The 20,481-nt window shown below is 37.6% G+C and overlaps 1 protein-coding gene across 2 annotated transcripts in view; it reads left to right on the top strand.

Annotated features, from left to right (window-relative positions):
• Positions 1-20,481, top strand: part of EAPP (E2F associated phosphoprotein) — a 35,006-nt gene that overhangs the window by 425 nt on the left and 14,100 nt on the right. Inside the window, exons 2-4 of one of the 2 annotated variants that reach the window (XM_021004695.2) lie at positions 4,068-4,249; positions 8,587-8,667; positions 10,579-10,699. In XM_021004695.2, coding sequence (XP_020860354.1) covers positions 4,068-4,249; positions 8,587-8,667; positions 10,579-10,699 — 384 coding nt within the window. Of the gene's footprint in view, positions 1-4,067; positions 4,250-8,574; positions 8,668-10,578; positions 10,700-20,481 lie in introns of both variants that reach the window. The other variant, XM_021004694.2, reaches the window with a different exon arrangement.

The raw sequence follows: 20,481 nt of genomic DNA, 5'->3' as shown, positions 1-20,481 counted from the left end.
AAACCACCCAAACAAGTGGGAGGGGCCTGCTGAGCTTGGGGTTTAAGGGAAAGCACGGGGGCGGGTGGGAGCACAGCTTGCTGGTGTCAGGTCCACGAGCACCCACTGTGTGCCAGTCACTGTGCTGAGCGAGCACCTACTGTGTGCCGGTTACTGTGCTAAGCGCCGCAGACCGAACGGCAAAAGACAGTTTGTGCCCTCAAGGAGTTCGTGGTCTGGTGAGAATGAAACCACGCTGAACGAACAAGCTGTATACAAGATAGGTTGGAAACGACCTTAGAAGGAAGGCACTGGGATTAAGAGGGACTGGAAAAGTTCATATTTTTATTTTTTACAGTAAATAGTATTTTATTTTTTCCAATTACATGTAAAGATGGTTTTCAACATTCATTTTTAATAAGATTTTGAGCTCCAGTTTTTTCTCCCTCTCCTCCCCCCTCCCCAAGATGGCAAGCAATCTGAAATAAATTATACATGCACGATCATGTTAAACATATTTCTACATTAGTCATGTTATGAAAGAAGAAACAGAATAAAAGGAAAAAACCAAAGAAGATGAAAATAGTAAGCCTCGATCTGCATTCAGACCCCAGCAGTTCTTTGTCTGGGTGGGGATAGCATTTTCCATCATGGGTCTTTTGGCATTGTCTTGGATCATTGTATTGCTGAGAAGAGCTAAGTCTGTTGTAGTTGATCGTCACACAGTATTGCTGTTATTGTACATAATGCTCTGCTGGTTCTGCTCACTTCGCTCAGCATCAGTTCGTGTAAGTCTTTGCAGGTTTTAGAAAAGTCTTCTTGCAGATGGTAGGATTTTAGCTGGGACTTGAAGAAAGGCAGGAGGGAGAGATGAGGAAAGAGAGAATACTAGGCATGGAGGACAGCCAGTGAAAATGCACAGATTTGGGAAATGGAGTGCCTTGTGAGTGGAGCGGCAAGGAGGCTAGTGTTATTGAGTAGTGGAGTATGTGGTGGGGACTGGAAAGGTGGAAGGGAGCCAGATTATAAAGGGCTTTGAATGCCAAACAGATGATTTTATAGTTAACCTTAAAGGTGATTGGGATCCACTGGAGTTGATTGAAAGTGGGATGGGGATGGGGGTGGGAGAAGGGATAAAGAATGGGTAGGGTGGTAATATGGTCGGATTTGTGCTTTAGAAAGATATGTTTGTCAGCTAAGTTTAGGATGAACTGGAGTGGGGAGAGCCTTATGGCTTTTGCAGTAGTCCAGGCATGAGATGATTAGGAGGGAATAAGCATTTATATAGCTCCTACTATGTGCCAGGCACTGTGCTAAGCACCTTACAAATATTTTCTCATTTGATCCCCACCAAAACCCCACAAGGCACGTGCTGTTGTTATTCTCATTTTACAGTTGAGAAAACTGAGGCAAACAGGTTAAATGACTTGCCCAGAGTCACACACTTAGTAAATGTCTGAGTCTAGTTTTGAAGTAAGCTTACTGACTCCAGGCCAAGTGCTCTATCTGCTGTGCCACTTTGCTCCCTTACATGGGCTTTTGGGTACCAGGATAGCTGCAATATCAGTTAGTTGAGATAAAGGGAATTAGTTGAGCCTAGCTGAATGAAATTTATAAACAACCTTTCAAATCTCATAGCGTCCAGAAGTTCAGTCAGACTTTTATGTAATGGGCAATATGTTAAAAGACGGGAGACTACGGATGTGGAATATTGCACATGTTTTCAGAACCCATGGATGCAACTGTTAGTTTTGATGAACTACTTTCCCTACTTCTTTTAACATCTTTGACTCATTGGATAGGTAAGGCTAAAGGGATGTTATATGTCTGTATGTGTATGTGTATGTGTGTATAGATAAGCATTCATATAGCACTTTAAGGTTTGCAAAGCATTTTTACATGTTTTATCTCGCGCTATCCTCAAAACAGTCATGGCGGGTAGGTGCTATTATTATTATCATCCCTGTTTTACAGATGAGGAAACTGAGGCTGAGAGAAGTTGAGGCACTTGCCCAGTGTCACACAGCTAACTAAATTTTGAGGCAGAATTTAAACTCAGCTCTTCCTGACTCTAAGGCCAGTACTCTATCACTGTGCCATTTGTCTAGTATACAGTATAAAGGACATTAAAAACAAGATGTTTTTTTAAAGAGACAGATTTGTAGAATAGAAATTATACTGGACATAGAACCAGATGATCTGGGTTTAAAGGTGCCAGTTTCATTACTTACACATTGTGTTGACCCTCACTTGTCCTTAACCCACTCTGGATCTAATGCACTACTCTACCTCACCAGAGCCCTTAAGAGGCCCAATTAACAAGCAATTAAGTACCTACCTTGTATATGTTGTGTTGGGTACTTGGTATACGAAGACAAAAATGAAACAGTCCTAGCCCCTCAAGGAACTTTCATTGAGGAGCTTACATTGATGAAATCAAATATGTTTGTAGAAGTGCTTTGAAAACTGAAACCCTATATAAATAAATGTAAGAGAGAAATAAATGTATCAGAAATTTCAAGTCTCACTTCTCCTGTTCTCCCAGCCCTCCCCACCAAAATTTGGAGACTCAACATTCTGTACTCTAGAAGACAGAAGCAAAGAACCTGGATAGTCCATATGTTGATTAAATATCCCCTAATAATTGATTTAATTATGAACAAAATTTTGTAGAAAAGAATTTTGACATTTAATTTCTTCTTGAAAATTAATCTCATTTACCTTAAGTTTATGGTGGTGCCCTCAACAGAGGCTGATTGGGGAAATCTCAACAAAGAGAGAACAAAGAGAAAAGTAACTTACTTGAAAGTACTAATGAAATTCTGCATAAAATTAAATTCTGTCTTTATTGGATCTTCATCCAGTCATGTCCATTGTAGATGGGTGATTGCCCAGCACTCAATCCTGGGCCCTATTCTCTTTTCCCTCTATTTTGCTTCACTTGGTGATCTGATCAGCTCCCATGGATTTAATTATCATCTTTGCTGTTGATTCTCTGTGCTGATGATTCTCAAATCTATTTATCCATCCCTAACCTCTCTGATAATCTCTAGTCTCCAACTGCCTGTTGGATATCTCTAACTGGATGTCTTATAAACATCTTAAACTCAACATGGCCAAAATTGAACTCGCCCTTCCCTCACCCCTCTAAGCCCTACCCCTTTCCAGAATTCTCTGTTTCTGTTGAGGGCATCACCATTCTTCCACTCCCCCTAGGCTGACAACCTAGGTGCCATCCTTTACTCGTTATCTCTTACCCCATATCCAGTCTGTTGCCAGGGCCTGCCTATTTCACCTTTACAACATCATTTGAATACTCTCTGATATGGCTACCGCCCTAATATAGGTCCTCATCTTCTCCTGTATGTACTGTTGAAGTACTTTGCTGATTAGTCAGCCTGCCACAAGTCTTTCTCCACTCCACTCCTTCCTCCATTCAGCCGTCAAAGTGATTTTCCTAAATAAAATGTTAGTCTGATCATATCGTGCTGTTAAACTCCAGTGGCTTCTAATCAGTATCTAATATAAAATTCTCATTTGTTAAAAGTTCTTCATAACATAACGCTCTTTCCCACTTTTCCAGTCTTCTTACACTGTACACCCCCCACATATCCTTCAGTCCAGCGATACTGACCTCCTTACTGTTCCTCAAAAAAAGGTATCAAGTCTCCCAATTCTGTGCATCTTCACTGGCCATCCTGTATGCACGTCCCACGTGCTCACCTTCTCACCTCCCCGTGTTGGCTTCCTTCGGGTTCTGGCTAGAATCCCACCTTTTACAGGAAGCCTTTCCCAACCCTTCTTAATTCTAGTGTCATCTCCTTGTTGATTATATCTTATTTATTCTGTACCTAGTTTATTTGTACATAATTATTTACTTATTGTCTCCGCCATTAGTTTGTGAGTTTCTTGAGAACAAAGCTGTCTTATACCTTTCTTCTTATTCCCACATAATAGGTGCTTAATAAATGCTTATTGAATGCTTGCCTAGTTTCCTTTGCCACTGTGTCTTTAAAAACTGTAAGTTCTACTACACATCTATATGTTTGTATACCAAGGTCTGCTAATTGTCTGTCTTTAAATATTAGTTCTGAAGATGAAGTAGATGTGCTTTTACATGGCACTCCCGACCAAAAACGAAAACTTATCAGAGAATGTCTTACTGGTGAAAGTGAATCATCCAGTGAAGATGAATTTGAAAAAGAAATGGAAGCTGAATTAAATTCCACCATAAAAACAATGGAAGATAAGTTGTCATCACCAGAAACAGGTAAATCTTCAACTCAGTATTTTAAACACTTAGTTTATTCTACACACTTAGTTTAAAGAGCCGAGTTAGATTTTTTTCCCCCAGAGACTTAGCTGAGGTTTGGCATTCATTACCCACAGAAGTTTTGCTTGTGTTGTTGCTAAGATATAAGTGATAGCTACTTGTATGATATTATTTACTTGCTAGACTTTGTGTTGGAATAGGGATGGAATGATGTTGGGGAGGGGGTAAAAGAAAAGCTCAGAAATACCTCTAGGATTAAGTTGCATAAGGAAGATTTGAGGATTTACCATACTTGAATTCCTTATTGTTCCCCTCATTGAAATTTGTTCTGCATTTTGTATAGTCCAGGGGTGGGGAACCTTTTCATGTTGGAAGGCTGTATTAATATTTAGCTGTAATCAAATAAGGCCTCTTTCTTTTTTTAAAAATTTTATTAATTTATGTTGATTTAGCAACAATCACTTCCATATGCTTTTGAGTTGAAAATTTTTCTCCCCCCATCCTCCTCCCCACCCTCCCCAAGACGGTGCACAATCTGATATAGGCTTTATATTTACATACCCATGAAACATATTTTCACATTAGTGAAGTTCTAAGTAAAAATTAAAACCAATAGGAGGAACCATCAGAAAGATGAAACAAAACTCAACAGAGGGCAAAAATAAGTGATAGTGATTCGACTTCCATAGTTCTTTCTTTGGATGTGGACAGCATTTTCTATACCGAGGCCCCTGGAGATGTCTTAGATCCTTGTAATGCTGAGAAGGGTTCAGTTTAATAATATTAGTCATTGAATAACATGGCTGCTATTGTGTACAAAGTCCTCTTGGTTTTGCTCACTTCACTTAGCATCAGACCATATAAGTCTTTTCAGGTTTTTCTGAAGTCAGCCTGTTCATCATTTCTTATAGCACAATAGTATTCCATTACATTCATATACCACAACTCGCTCAGCCATTCCCTGATTGATGGTCATCTTCTCAATTTCCAATTCTTTGCCACCACAAAAAGAGCTGCTATGAATATTTTTGTACATGTGATTCCTTTTCCCATTTGTTTGATCTCTTTGGGATATAGTCCTAGAAGTGCTATTGCAGAATCAAAGGGTATGCACATTTTTGTAGCCCTTTGGGCATAGTTCCAAATTGTTCTCCAAAATGGTTGGATCATTTCACAACTCCACCAACAATGTATTAGTGTTCCAATTTTTCCCACATCTTCTCCAACATTTATCATTTTCCTGTTTTGTCATGTTGGCCAATCTGATAGATGTGATGTGGTACCTCAGAGTTGTTTTGATTTGCATTTCTCTAATCAATAACGATTTAGAGCTTTTTTTCATATGACTATAGATGGCTTTAATTTCTTCATCTCAAAACTGTCTGTTCATATCCTTTGACCATTTATCAATTGGGGAATGGCTTGTGTTCTTATAAATTTGTCTTAATTCTCTATGTATTTTAGAAATGAAGGCCTCTTTCTTTTTTAGTGAGGCAGTTGGGGTTAACTGACTTGCCCAGAGTCACACAGCTAGGAAGTATTATGTGTCTGAGGCCAGATTCGAACTCAGGTCCTCCTGACTCCAGGACCGGTGCTCTATCCACTGTGTCATCTAGCTGCCCCTAAACAAGGCCACTTTCAAGAAGCTCCAATTAGATATACTTAGAAATGTAAATCATTTTGTAAAAATCTGTCATGTACTTAATAATTTCAACAAATGTAAACTGTTGTTAATTTTAAAGTTAATTAACCTTTTAATGACTTTGTTATGCCTGCTTTTTATAGTTGGAAAGCATTTGAATATTTGATTGCAGCATGGAGGTCTGAAGTTTCAGTTCATCCTCTAGATGGGTATCAGTCATTTGTGATCTTAAGGGCGTCTTGATTTGGGTTAGGTAGGAGAATGTAGATTTGCAGCAATAAGGAGCAATAAATGGTTGAAAAACAAGAAAGCATTTTTCAGGCATCTTGCCAAAGGTGTGGGTATAATACAGTATTTTTCCATATTTCAGTTGGATCTTTCTTAGCATCAAATAATGACTTAAAAATGTCATCTAATGAGAGCTCTGTAGTTCTTTAGGTGCCTTGGTGATATCAACTAGGTGAGGCTGAAATGCTAATTTGAGTGTGATGTCATGATTCTCAAAGTCAATGAACTTTTCATTGTATTCTCCAATTAATAGGTTTATAACAGCTGTGTATTCTTTAAATGATTTGCATATATCATCCTGCTCATCAGTGACCTTTGCTAAATGAGGAAAATGTCCATCCGAAATTTCCTTTTGAAGAAGATGTGTTTTGAAAAAAGATAGCTTTTGTCAGAATGCTTGAATTTTTTGGCCACATATCATATATAGACTTAAGTTTTACTTTGCAGAGAAACATTCAGGTTGTTTTGATTTGATGTGATATCACATTGAAATGTAACATTCCTATAGAAATATTCTTTCAGTAATTCACATTGCTGATTCTGTTTTTCATAAAATTTAACTATCTCTTCTCAAAGAGAAAAAATTTTGGCAAACACCTGTGCCTGTGATAGCCAACGAACTTTAGAATGATATGGCAAATCTACACTGAATACCTCATCTTCAACTTTAGCATGTTATGAAACTGACAATGTTGTGTTGCATTTGCAGAAATATAGTTAATAATACTTATAACTTGTTGCAAAATGTCACTTAAAATAGTAGCTTTAGCACAGAAATTTTGCTGATGCAAGATATAATGAAAAGAAATGAGAGCATGCGGATGTGTTAGTATTTTTTTATCTGTACAATAAACCCTTCATGTTTTCCTGTCAGAGAAGGTGCACCGTCTGTACACACACTCACTAAATTTACCAAATTCAGTCCAAACTTTATGACATTTATCTTGAAAGTTGTTGAAGATAATTATTCCCTGTGTTCTTTCTGTTTGCAAGAGTGTGCAAAGTGAGTAACTCTGTGTAGCAAAGAGTTAACTCTCTGTAGTGACTGTGAAGTATAAAACCTGTGCAGAGTCAGTTGATTCATCCAAGTCGAGTGAATAATACATATTTTCCTTTTGAAGTATTGCATGAAGTTGTTCTGTTAAGTTGAAGCCCAATTCATGCTGCTGATCAGTTATGGCAGTTGTTTGTACTTTGAAATGTTATTAGTGTTTAAGTGTCCTACAACTTTGATAATGCATTCTTTCACAATTTCTACGTCACTGAATGGCTTCCCTTTTTTCCCAGAGCTACTTTATAAGTTGCTTCGGTGGCATTATTCCAGGTCTTATTGCTGTTTGAAAGAATTGTCTTTGCTTTTGCTTTTCATCTTTTGACTTATGCAATACAACCTTTCGTGCCTCTCCCTCTAATTTAAAATATTTCTGGTCCTTATGAATGTTATAATGTTGATGAGCATTGAATTTCTTTAATGTTGATGTGCAGTATCACATAGCAAGCAAATCATGTTATCTTTAGCAGAAACAAGATAATATTGCAATTCCCAGTCCTCATTAAAAAAATCTGTTTTCTTCCTTCAGTGTTCTCTTGATCTTTGACATGATGGGCTGTTAAGCAGACAGAATTAAAAAATATTGTTGAGCAGTGCAACTATTCACAAATTCCACTTCAAAAAGAAACACAGTGCACCGTTGTCCAAAGCTGACAACTTGACCCCTTATAAATTCTTGCCAACTAGCCTTGTGTGGTAGTGGTGCCAGTTAGGTATAGCAGCTGTCAATTTAGCCCTTATGGCTTACTAATATTCTAATTGTACTGGTCTATCTGAGAGAATTACTTTGTTGAAACTTATTTTATTCTTTGGTATTTTAAATCTGTTCATTTTAAAAATAAAATACAAGAGACTAACAAGATGTATTAATAAAATAAAAGGATTTGTTCTGTAAAATTTGGATTCAGTTTAAAGGCCACACTTAAGGACCTAGAATGCCACATATAGCCTTCTGGCGTCAGGTTCCCCACCCCTCATATAGTGGTTGAAAAACAAGAACTTTTTCCTTTTCTTTTTTGAGTTAATAACAGTAAATAACCCTGTGAATTCTGACAGTTACTCTATAACACTCACCCAAATTGGGCTAAGGAGGAGGTATCATTTTGTTACTAAATCCTTGGATAAAATGTGGTTGTACTCTAGACAATTAGGCATCAAGTTAGTTAGGTATCGAGATCTTAATTTGTGTTGTAGGAGGAGTTTGGTGGGACCCCTTCTTTCCCTATTTTTTACAAACAGTTTATGTAATTGATTTATTCTTTGAATGTTTCATAAATCCATCTGTAGCAGTGTGTATGTGTGTGTGTTTTTTGTCTCCTGGCTTTTCATTTTTAAAAACAGTTTCTTCCTTAGGAACTGTGAAAACTTCAATGGCTCTGTCAAAGTATTATGATGACATATATTCTGATTCTGATTCTGAGGATGAAGACACAGGTAAGGACGATATAATACTCTTACAGCAAGGTTTTTTTTTTCTTTTGAGAAACAAAAAATGTTAGCCAGTTGGTATTATCTTGATGTAACTGAATTTAAATAGCTACAAGACGTTTGCATTTAGGACAGCTAGGTGGCACAGTGGATGGAGTGCCTGACCTGGAGTCAGGAAGACTCATTTGTCTGTGTTGAAATCCACTTATTAGCTGTGTGACTCTGGGCAAGTCACTTTACCCTGTTTGCCTTAGTTTCGTTATCTGTAAAATGAGCTGAAGAAGGAAATGGCAAGCTACTTCAGTATCTTTGCCAAGAAAACTCCAAATGAGGTCATGAAGAGTTGAACACAACTGAAAATGATTGAACAGAAGATATTTGCAAAGATAAAAGAGATAAAAGTATATTGTTTCAGTCTTATAGTTTCATCATTTCTACTTGGTCAGATTTTATAGCCATCATCTTTTCCTACTAGCTTCCCTTTCTCTTAACTAAATTTTTATGGAAGACCTTCAAGTATGATGACATGCTCTATTCTTTTTTTTAATATTTTTTTTCCTCCAATTGCATGTAAAAACAATTTTTAACATTTTTTTTTTAGTTCCAAATTCTATCTATCCCTCCTTTCCCTTTGCTCTCCCTGAAATGGTAAGCGGTATGGTATAGGTTATAAATGTGCACTCATGTAAAATGTATTTCCATATCTAATCTCAGTTCTTAAAGCAGTGTAGGTAATACATTGGAATAAATATCTGAAGAATTCATAAGATAAAATATAAAATTTACTGTTTTTCTTGTTAATTGTGTGTTTACTATCTTAGCTATATTTAGATGCATTGAGTATGAAGAAAAATAGTGAATTAATTACAGACCAAGCCAGATGTTTTCAGTTGTATATTCTAAAATTATTTTCATTACAAACTTACCTGTCAACAAAAGTAACAAAATAAACATGTAAAATAAAAGGTAAGATCCTGCGCTACAGTAGAAACAAATATATTTTTGAACAACAGATAACCAAAGAAGAAACTTTTCTTCTGTGTCTGCTTTATGGTCTCCCAGAAGTTCCACCTTTGGCCCTATTTTCTTCCTTCCTTCCTTCCTTTCACTCTGTTACACCTCATATTCTGTTTTTCTTGTGTAATTCATATTTTATCATTTTAATGACACCGTAATTTTCTATTTCACTATATGACAATTCAGCCATTCTCTCAATTATTGGGCATAGAGGTTATTTGTAGTATTTTGTTGTTACAAATAAAGCAGTGGTGAATGTTTTTATACAGATAGACTCACTGCAATTTTTGTTTTTGTTTTTTTGACGAGGAAGTTGGGGTTAAGTGGCTTGCCCAGGGTGACGCAGCTAGTAAGGATCATGTAGCTGAATTTGAACTCAGGTCCCCCTGACTACAGGGTTAGTGTTCTATCTATGCACCACCTACCTGCCTCCCCGCCCCACCATTGCAATTTTTTAAATGATAGTTCTGGTATTTAACAGTGAAATGACTGGGTCAGATTTTATTTCACATTTTGAAGCACTTACACATGAGGACTTAAGGAAACTTTAGGCCCAGAGAAATGAAGTAATTTGCCTAGGATGTCATATTGAGTGAGTAATTTAACATTTAAAGCATTAGTTACTGGGATTTTTGTGGAGAGTTTCGTGTTGGCATGTGAATTTATCCCATTTACAGTATAATTTTAAATATCTTTATTAGCTGAATAAGAACTTTGGGCTGAGCTAGGTTGGGAAGGAAGAGGTATTATCTTTTTCCTTTTTCTCAGTTTTAAGGAAAATATGTACATAAACAGGAAAAAAATAACACCAAGAAGATATGTAGCATAGGAAATTCTCTCTCTGTGTTAAAAGGACATGACTGTTTGAGTGGTATTAAGGCACTTCCTTTACACTTTCAGTAATATCACAAGTGAACAAGAAGAAAAAACAGCAGCGTCGGATTCCAACAAATGATGAATTATTATATGATCCTGAAAAAGACAATAGAGATCAGGCCTGGGTGGATGCACAAAGAAGAGGGTAAGAATTATAAACCAAAAAAGAAATTATGTTAGAACACTGAGGGAGAAATTCAAAATAATTATCTCAGCTAAGTGCCTTGAGATCATTGGAAAGTTAAAGTACACCTTTGTGCTTTTGAAATTTATTTTTAAAATAAATGGTTGAAATTGTTGCTTTAATCCAACATATGATTCATAACAGGTTATTTTATTTTTTCCCTAGATTTTTAAAAATATATATTTTAAAGCTTTCTTATAATCTTACACATATAACATATACAACTTTAAATTCATCTAGAATCAATCACTTATATATGGCAGATTGTTGTTTTCTAGCTTTTTATCTCCCAGTGTCTTCATGAAGGCTTCCCTTTGGATGCCCAAAGTTACCCACTATGGCCTTTGATATATTTGACTCCTCTCCTTCAAGCCCCAATACACTTTCATTTGCCAAATAATACTAATTCTGTCTCCACAATATTTCTTAAATTTACTCTTTCCTCTTCATTCTTAAATTCATTCTCAGTCTAGTTCGTTTTGCCTCAACTGTAGTCATCTAACCTTTTCCTTTGATCTGCCATTCACACTGTTGTCAGGATAGTCTTTTTCCTGCACAACTCTAATCATGTTATTACTCTGTTCAGTACTCTTTAGTGGCTCCCTTTTGCCTACCAAATAGAGACCACACTCTCTCTTATCCTAGCGTTCAAGTTCTTCCTCATCTTCAGGCAAGAAAACATTAATCCTGGCTGTCCACAGCTTATCGGGGCCCTTGTTCCCTCTTGTTTAAGAGAGTGGAGGGTAGAGAACAGAGAGCTCCTCCCAGATCCTCTGCTTAGGAAGGGTGGCCAGGCCAGCCATCTCTTCATTTCCTACCTGGCTATACATCGGACTTCATCATGCCCCCAAGCCATGCCCCCTCCCCTTTTTCCATCCCACTCTTCAACTTCTTTTTTATGTGTTGTCTTCCCTCATTAGACTGTAAGCTTCTTGAGGACAGGGACTGTCTTTTGCCTTTTTCTGTACTCCCAGCACTTAGCATAGTGCCTGGGCACGTAGTAAGCACTTCATAAATGTTTTTTAACTGATACTGAATGACTGACTTTCACAATCTGACCTCAGTGTGCCTTTTCAGCCTTACCTCACACTACTTATTTTCATACACAGCCTTTCCTATACTTTCCTATGTCCTTATCTTTGTTCTTTTGTGTCAGGCTCCTTCCTATCTTTACAATCTTCTTGCATCTTGCTTCTTTCCAATTACTCTTCAGTCGAGTGACTCTGCCTCCTTGCTTTTCCTTACATATCATCTCCCTACTCTTAAGCATTTTCAGTGGCTGTTCCTTCATTCCTGGAATTCTGGAATTCATCTTTGCCTTCTAGCTTTCATGAATTTCTTAAAGTCTCAGCTAAAGTCCTGTGTTACATAAGAAGCCTTTTCTAGTCCTCCTTGTTTCTAGTGCCTTCCAAAGACTAACTCTAATTTAGCCTTGTGTATATCTTTTGTTGTATAAAGTTGTTAAATTTTATCTCCTTCATTAGACTGATTTCTTGAGGGTAATACCTTTTTGGGGGGGGGGCTTTCTTTGAATCCTCAGTACTTAGTACAGTACCTGGCACATGATAGGAGCTTAATAAATTCTGTTTAACTTGACTTGAAATATTCTTTTCCCCTTCCCAGCCATTTCTGCCTAGTGACATCCTGTCTTTAAAGGTCGAGTTCAAATGCCACCTCCTCCATGAAATTTCCCCTTTTATTGTCAGCATTGTACTTAATTCTTTCTCTTTGGTGCTTTATCATATTTTAATTTGTGTTACAGTTATTTGTGCAGCTCTCCTACTTGATTTTATTTTAAACTCCTTAAAGGGCAGGAACCAGTCTTTGTTGTATTTTCATCTCCCTAAGATATAGTGCCTTGTATATTACAATTTTGGGGGGCTAAGGGGGCTAGGCAATGGGGTTAAGTGACTTGCCCAGGGTCACACAGTTAGTAAGTGTCAGGTGTCTGAGGCCAGCTTTGAACTCAGGTCCTCCTGACTCCAGAGCTGGTAACTCTATCCACTGCACCACCTAGCTGCCCCACAAATGTTTATTGGATGACTTGAATTCTACCTAAGCCTGCTCTCCCCCAGGATAATCCCATACTCCAAAATGATCCCTTCTTTTTTTTGAAGGGATCCACAACCTTATCCACAACCTTAGCAGGACTAATATTACCTGGTGTGGGCTCTAAATAATCAACCTGAGGGCACCAAGTAAGTCCTGATTAGGGATCTCAGATTGAAGGTGACTCCAAAGTGCTCCCAGAAAAAGGAAAAGCTTGTTTTGAAATCAGAAAGCACTGAAGCTAAGTGAAGTTTAATGATACTACTGCAGTTTAAGTCAATTCTTTAGGTAAATTAAAACACAGTAAAACTTGTGTTAAAATGAGTTGGTTAGTGAAAGTAAGTTTAAAGTGTATAAATAAGGCTGTAGTAAGTTAGGGAAAGAATTATTGAAGATAAGATTGAACAAGAATATACAAGTAAGTAAAAATAGATATAGAAATAAATTAAGTGGATGTGTACACCTAATAGAGGGTGCTCAGATTGGAATAGATCAAATTAAAATGAGAATATGTGGCTTATAAAATACTGAAATTTTGAGAAGGAAAAGCAATACTTGCACATTATTTAAAAACAAAATAAATTGACTTCACTTTGAGAAATAGAGAAGAGGTTATACTCTGAGCCCTTCAGAAAAGTACTATCTCTATCAGACGGTTTACCAGTAATGCAATTCCTATTATGTTCCTGTGCCATAGTTGGGCTTTGGCCTGTCTCCTTGGGCGTTGCCAAAATAGCTGAGTGAATGCCTTTCTGGCATAAAATAAGTTTAACTTTGAGAAGAAATCAAACTGCTGGCTAAAATCTGACACCCTCAAATAAGGAACTTGTGCTGAGTGAGTTGTTTTTGAGTCCATTTGCCTATCACTTATAAAAATTATGTGACCGTAACTAATTCTAATTGCCCAAAAGCCCTTAAATAGATTATTATTAACTGTGCATTTGTAACCACTACAGAACTAAAAATGGGTTTACTAGAGGAATTAAATAAGTAGAAGAAATAAAGAGTAGTGTTGCATAAGGAAATAAGAAAAATTAAGGCGGAGATGGGTAAAGAAAGTTGGAGTCTGCACTTTCAGTATAAATTATGGGTTTGAAAGTAAAGCGTTTTGGAGTTTTGAAAGGGAGATTTCAGAGAGGGTATTAATCCCACTGAAATGAGAAAAAAGAGATTTAGGATTTTTTTTCTTTTTAAGCAGTGTCCCTTTGATAGTTGCTGCAGGTCTTCCTTCCTCAGTCAGTATAAGTCTACAAAATAAGTTTCATAAAATGCATGTTAATTGATTGATAGAGAAAGGATTATTTCTTTTCTCTGGTTTAAATAGTCATGCTAAAGGATTAGTAATTTAGAAAATTTAAAGAAATTGGTTTGGCTCTTTGGGTAACTCAAGGAAACAAAGAAACAGTAATGGGAAACTGGGATTGTCATCATGAATTTTTTTTTAATATAAGCCAACTAAAAGTAATGGAACCTTGTGCCAAATGAAGTTTAGTTATAGCCACTAATCATAATAAATCAGAATGATTGGGTTGAAAATATTGTAATGGTGGTAAATTAGAGAATCTAATCAGTCCTTGTAAGTACAAAGGGAATAATAAATATTTACACCTATCTCCCAGTGTTGTTGGGAGAAACACTTAGTTGTGAAGTGCTTAACACAGTGCCTGGCTTGTGTAAAGGATGAGTATTGTAGTGCTCAGACCTTGTAGGAATACAGTTGAAACAAAATGCTATGCCATTTATCGGTACTTTTTCTAACTGGCATGGAATGTTAACAAATTGAGAAATTATAGACTAAACATTTTGAAGTATTACTAAAAACAGGCTTAAGCAACTCTCAAGACAGGAAAAAGCCTGACAGGTTAGCACTTCGTAAACATGAAAATGCCACAGGTAATAAGATAAATGACATTCTATGATTTCATAAGATTGAAATGTATTTAAATAAACTTATCACCTCATTGGTGATGTTTTAAGTACAAGAAGGCTAAGAGAAGTTGTTAAAGCACATTTCTTCCTCTTTTCAATCTGAATACTGTTACATTATAAATACCTCTGTTATATGATTATTGGAGTATATTTTATTAAAAAAAATAGGAGGCAGCTAGGTGGCGCAGTGGATCGAGTACCAGCCTTGGAGTCAGGAGGACCTGAGTTCAAATATGGCCTCAGACCCACAACACTAGCTGTGTGACTCTGGGCAAGTCACTTGACCCCAATTGCCTCACCAAAAATAACCCAAAAAACCAGAAAATAATAATAATAATAGTAAATGACTTACTGTTAGGAGGAAAACATTGTAAAATTCTCTTAGGGGATCTTTGTCTGTAATGTTTCTTGGGATGAGCTCTGCCTATCCTACCCAAAGTAGAAAAAGAAACCTTTTGAATAATAAGTGGGTATCATTTGAGGTCATTTGGAGACCAGTGTAATTGTATCTTTTAATGCTATTATTTGAACCAACTATTCATTGTGTAGGGTAATTCAAGGCAGACTCACCAGTCTTGAAGAGACTTACCTCAGACTCAGAGAATTTGGGTACAGACAATGAGGGGAATCCAACCTCCCAGGGCTGGCGTCCATGGGGGAGCCATCGACGAAAATTCAACCTGGTGTGCACTTCCTTTTTGGGTCCCTTGAAGGGGCTGGCCTAAAGAGGTCAGGGTGGGAGGTCCACGCATCATTGTCCTTTAGTGGTCTCTATTAATGTGAGGATTAAAATTATCCAGCCTGCAGTAAGAGAGATTGAGGCAGAGCCCTGAGGCAATGGCACTTTATTGAAGGGTCTATGGTCTCCTCTAATGAAGTGGATCTTAGATCTTTCTCAAAATGTGAGATGCCCCCTCCTTTCAGGGCCCTAGTTTTATACGGTTAGATATCTAGACGTTCTAGAATGGTTATAGCAAATACAGAATAATTCCATTGGTTAACATATGATGTGTAGGCTAAAGTAAGCAAAAAAAATGTATCAGCAGGATCATGGGTTAGGCAAAGCATGGGGCATCTCCACCGACTGGGTGGTCAGAAGATGATCACCTGCTTGTGTTGGACGAAGGATAATGGTCTGGAGGTACAAAAATAAATTGGAGGATTTTCCATGTAGTTGAATCACCTCTGCTACACTGTGAAAACAAGGGTGGAGGGCCTCTAGCTAATTTCCTATGATTATGCAAGTGATCTTACAATCCGAAGCTCACAGTTCTGGGACCTGATATACAGAGCTTATAATCACTACGCCTATGGAATCATATCAAATTGATTGATAATGACTGGAATGGAGTAAGGGTTCAAATGTATTACTTTTCACACTGGTTAAGAAGACTTTGCTTGAAATAATAGGTATAATGTTCCTTCATTATCCCTTTTTTTTCATCTTGAATATACTGAGAGATTTGACTAACTAGTCAATCAAGAAACATTTGTTAAGAGTCTGCAATGCACTAGGCCATAGGTTCCAAAGTGGCTGATACTGGTCCACTGTGGAGCATTGGACCGATCCAGGGAGGTGACAGTAGCCTTGAGTGCAATGGGAGGAGGGGAGTGTTGAATAAAAATAAGAGGGCTTTGGAAGGAAAGGAAAGAAGAGAACAGAAGAAAATTTTGAAAAACCTTTTGTACATGTTTCATCTATAGTGTAACAGAGTTAGTCATAGTGATTACATTCTTTTCCAAATAAACACACAAAATGCAAGTTATAACCAATTAGTGATCAAGACCAAAAGTTATAACCAATTAGTGATCAAGACCAAGAAGGCTTTAACAGTCAAGTGTTAGCAGGTGAGCATGTCACTCATTTTGGGGAGATGTGTACATAATGACTTGTTTACAATACAATGCTATACGGTTACATGGCTCCATATTGTGTCATCAAAATTTCAATATGGGAAAAAAATCCACAAATTTATAATAAATTATTAAATTTAAGATTAAATTATATAATTTTTTGAAATGATGCAGATTTTTTAAAAAAAAATTAAAGGGTTAAAGAAATTCCAGGGGGTGCTGAGTAATTTTTTTTTTAAAGGGGTGGTGGCCAAATAAGTTTGGGAACTTCTGCAGGGGGCAGTTATTTAAGGCACTGGATAGAGCAAAGTGCAGTGAGGTATCTTATTCTTGTGTTAAGATCATATAAGAATCCTGATTGTTCCAACCACAGAGATAATTTGGTCAAGGATCCTCATTTACCATTATTAGGCAAGGGAAATCAATTAGTCAGTATTAAGTACCTGTTGTGTGCCAGGTATTGTTCTAAGTACTGGGATACAAAAAGAGGCAAAAGACAGTCCTTGCTCTCAAAGAGCTTACCTTCTAATGGGAGGGAGAAATTAAGGATATTGTATGCTTCGTCATTATCATGGAAGATTTTTCTGAACAGAGTTCAAATGGAATTCCATATATAGAGTAAGGTCCTCTAGGTGTTGCTGCATGCAGATGGTATTGTGCTGCTTTCATCAGACTCCAGAATGCTACAATACCTCCTCAGTAAGATCTATTGCCACTTAAGAAGTTGGTTTAACAGTTCACTCAAGAAGAAAACAAGTGGATAGAGAATTTCTGTTGCTCAAATTATGACATACAGTTGGATGATGAATTAACAACAACTAAGAGGCAAAGTGGAGCAGCTAAGTGATACAGTGGAGAGAACACTAGGCCTAGAGTCAGGAAGACCTGAATTCAAACCCAGCCTCAGACACTTACTAGCTGTGTGACTCTGGTCAAGTCACTTAACCCCTATTTGCTTCAGTTCCTCATCAGAAAGTGGGGACACACTGGAGAAGGACATGGTAAACCATGGGGTCACGTGGAGTAGGACATGATTGAACAAGGAAGCACAGTGAGTGCTGGACTTGGAGTCAGGAAGATCTGAGTTCAAATCCTGTCTTAGTCACTTACTTAGCTATCTGACCCTGGGCAAGTCACTTAACCTCTCTTAGCCTCTTCTGTTAAATTGGAATAATGATAGCACTTACCTCACAGGATTATTGTGAGAATCAAATGAAGATAGCATGTATCTTTAAAGCCCTTTACAAATCCTAAAGTGCTATGTAAATGCTTGCTACCATCATTATCATCTTCATTGTCATAAGTAACACTAATAATTTATTAAGTCTGTTTATCTTGGGACAGATATTAAATATGAAGAAGAGTAGACTGGATAGCATTTGAGAAATCGCTATGTGCTTTTGTATTTCTCAAGATACTCTAGCCCTTCAACCCCTTTTTTTGTTGGGGGAAGGAGGTTGGATTTGTGGCTTCATCAATGGAGGAAACTTCTGGTGAGGAGACACCTATCAATGAAGATCATTTCTGTGATTTATCATCTTAAAGATTTGCTTGGGCGTCTGTGATTGACATAACTTTTAGATACCCTTTATTCATTTGATGAATCCACAAGTAAGAATCATGCAACACTGTGATTTCTGAAAGTCAAAATAGTGAATGATCTGTAGGGAAATAGAGGGACATAATGTGATGGGGCTAACCAGCCTCTAACAAAATGTTAATGATAGCATAATAGGTGGTTCTCCTGAGTGCTAAGCTACTACCTATGAAATGTTAAAAGACCTGGGCTGATCCTCAGTTCCATATGGAATTTGAAGGACATGGTAAGAATTATATAAAATGAGAACGCATAGAGGAATTGTGACCTTTACCGGTGAAGTGAAGAGTCACATTAATGAGATCACAGATTCTTCAAAGTATTGAGTAATTTTGTGAAAAATTACAAGCATACCATCTTCTAATATTTTCAACTTACTGGAGTTTATGTTGCACTAACACGTTAGTTTCACAAACCTTTCACAAACATAGGACATTGTATAGTAAGGTATTTCATTTTTATTGCCCAGATTTTAGTAAAAATGGAAGACAGTGGTAGTATTTGAATACAGACTGTGAAAACATAAATTTCAGTCATATAAGTTTATGTTCTTATTGCAAGTGCAGAAGCAGCGTATGGTAATCAGTCAATAAACATTTATCACGCACCTACTATGTGCCAGGCACTGTGCTAAGTTCTGGGGATACAAACAGAGGCAGAAGAAAGTCTCTGCCTTCGAGAAGCTTACAGACCAATGGGGGAGACAACATGTAAACAAATATACACAAAACAAGCTGTATATAGCATAAATCAGAAGTAATTAAAAGAAGGCTCCCTGTAGAAGATGAGATTTTAGTTGGAACTTAAAGCTAGGGAAGTCCGTAGGTGAAGTTGAGGAGGAAGAATGTCCCAGGAATGGGAGGCAGCCAGAGAAAATTCCTGCATCTGTGAGATAGAGTGCCTTGTTTAGAGAACAGCCCAGGACACTATCACTGAATCAAAGAATATGAGTTGGGGATTAAGGTGTAAAAAGACTGGAAAGGTAGGGGGCTTTGAATGTTAAACAGCATTTTGTATTTGCTCCTGGAGGCAATAGGAAGCCACTGGAGTGGGGCAGGGCGGAGTGACACAACAGCGCTTGTGTTTTAGGAAAATAACTTCAGTGGTTAAATGGGAAATGGATCAGAGTGGAGCAGGCACTTGAAGCGGGGCAGAGGCATCAGCAGGCTATTGCAGTAAGAGCCTGAGGAGATGAGGGGACTGCACCCGAGTAGTTGTAGTGTCAGAAGAGAGAAGGCTGTGTATTTGAGAAATGTCACAAAGGTGAAATCAACAGGCCTTGGCAACAGCTTGGATATGGAATATGAGAGAAAGTGAGGAATCCAGGATGACTTCCTGGGTTTTGAGCCTAAGAAACTGGGAAGATGGAGTTCTCTACAGTAATAGGGAATAGGAGGGTAGGCCTTTGGGGAAAAGATAAGAGTTCTGTTTTGGACATACTGAGTTTAAGATGTCTACCGGAAAACTAGTTTGGAATGCTTGAAAGGCAGTTAGAAAGGTGAGATTGGAGGTCAGCAGAGAGATTGGGGCAGTATAAGTAGATTTGAAAATCCTCAGCAGAGAGATGTAATTAAATCCACGGGAGCTGATGAAGACTAGTGTAGAGGGAGAAGAGAAGCGAATTCAGGACTCAACATTGAGGGACACCCTGGTTAGAAGGCATGATCTGGAGGAGGATCCAGCAGAACCAGGAGGAGGTGGTGTTCTGAAAAAGAGAGAGAGGAGAATATCAAGGAGGTAAGAGTGAGCAACAGTGTCAAAGGCTATGGAAAGATCAAAGAGAATGAGGATTGAGAAGAGGCCATTGGATTTGGCAACTTTGGAGAGAGCAGTTTCAGTGGAATAATAAGGTCAGAAGCCAAATTGTAAGGGGTCAAGAAGAAAGTGAGAGAAATATAGAGGCCTACTTTGTAGATGGCCTTTTCAAGGAATTTAGCTACAAAGGGCAGAAGAGATATAAGGGGATAGTTAAAAGGGATAGAAGGATCAAGTGATGTTTTTTTCAGGATTGGGGGAAATGGGCATCTTTGTAGACAACAGGAAATGAGCCGCTAGAGAGGGAGAGATTGAATATAACTGAAAGAGTGAGGATGGCAGAGGGGGTAATCTGTTGGAAAGAGATGGGATGATTACTTGAACAAGTAGGTTAGGTTTGGTAAGAAGTAAGGCTGCTTAATCATGTGAAACAAGTGAAGGAGGAGGAGGTGGCAGAAGGTACTTTAGAGCCTCCGTGAGTGAAATCATTATATTCTGCATGTTTTCATATGATATAAATATGGTTCGGCAATACATATTAATGTTATAATAATCTTTT

The sequence above is a fragment of the Phascolarctos cinereus genome, unplaced genomic scaffold, assembly GCF_003287225.1.
Source record: "Phascolarctos cinereus isolate Bilbo 61053 unplaced genomic scaffold, phaCin_HiC Scaffold_3;HRSCAF=262, whole genome shotgun sequence".
Lineage (NCBI taxonomy): Eukaryota > Metazoa > Chordata > Mammalia > Diprotodontia > Phascolarctidae > Phascolarctos > Phascolarctos cinereus.
The sequence above is the reverse complement of the archived record's forward strand: the minus strand, read 5'-3'. Positions and strand labels throughout refer to the sequence as shown.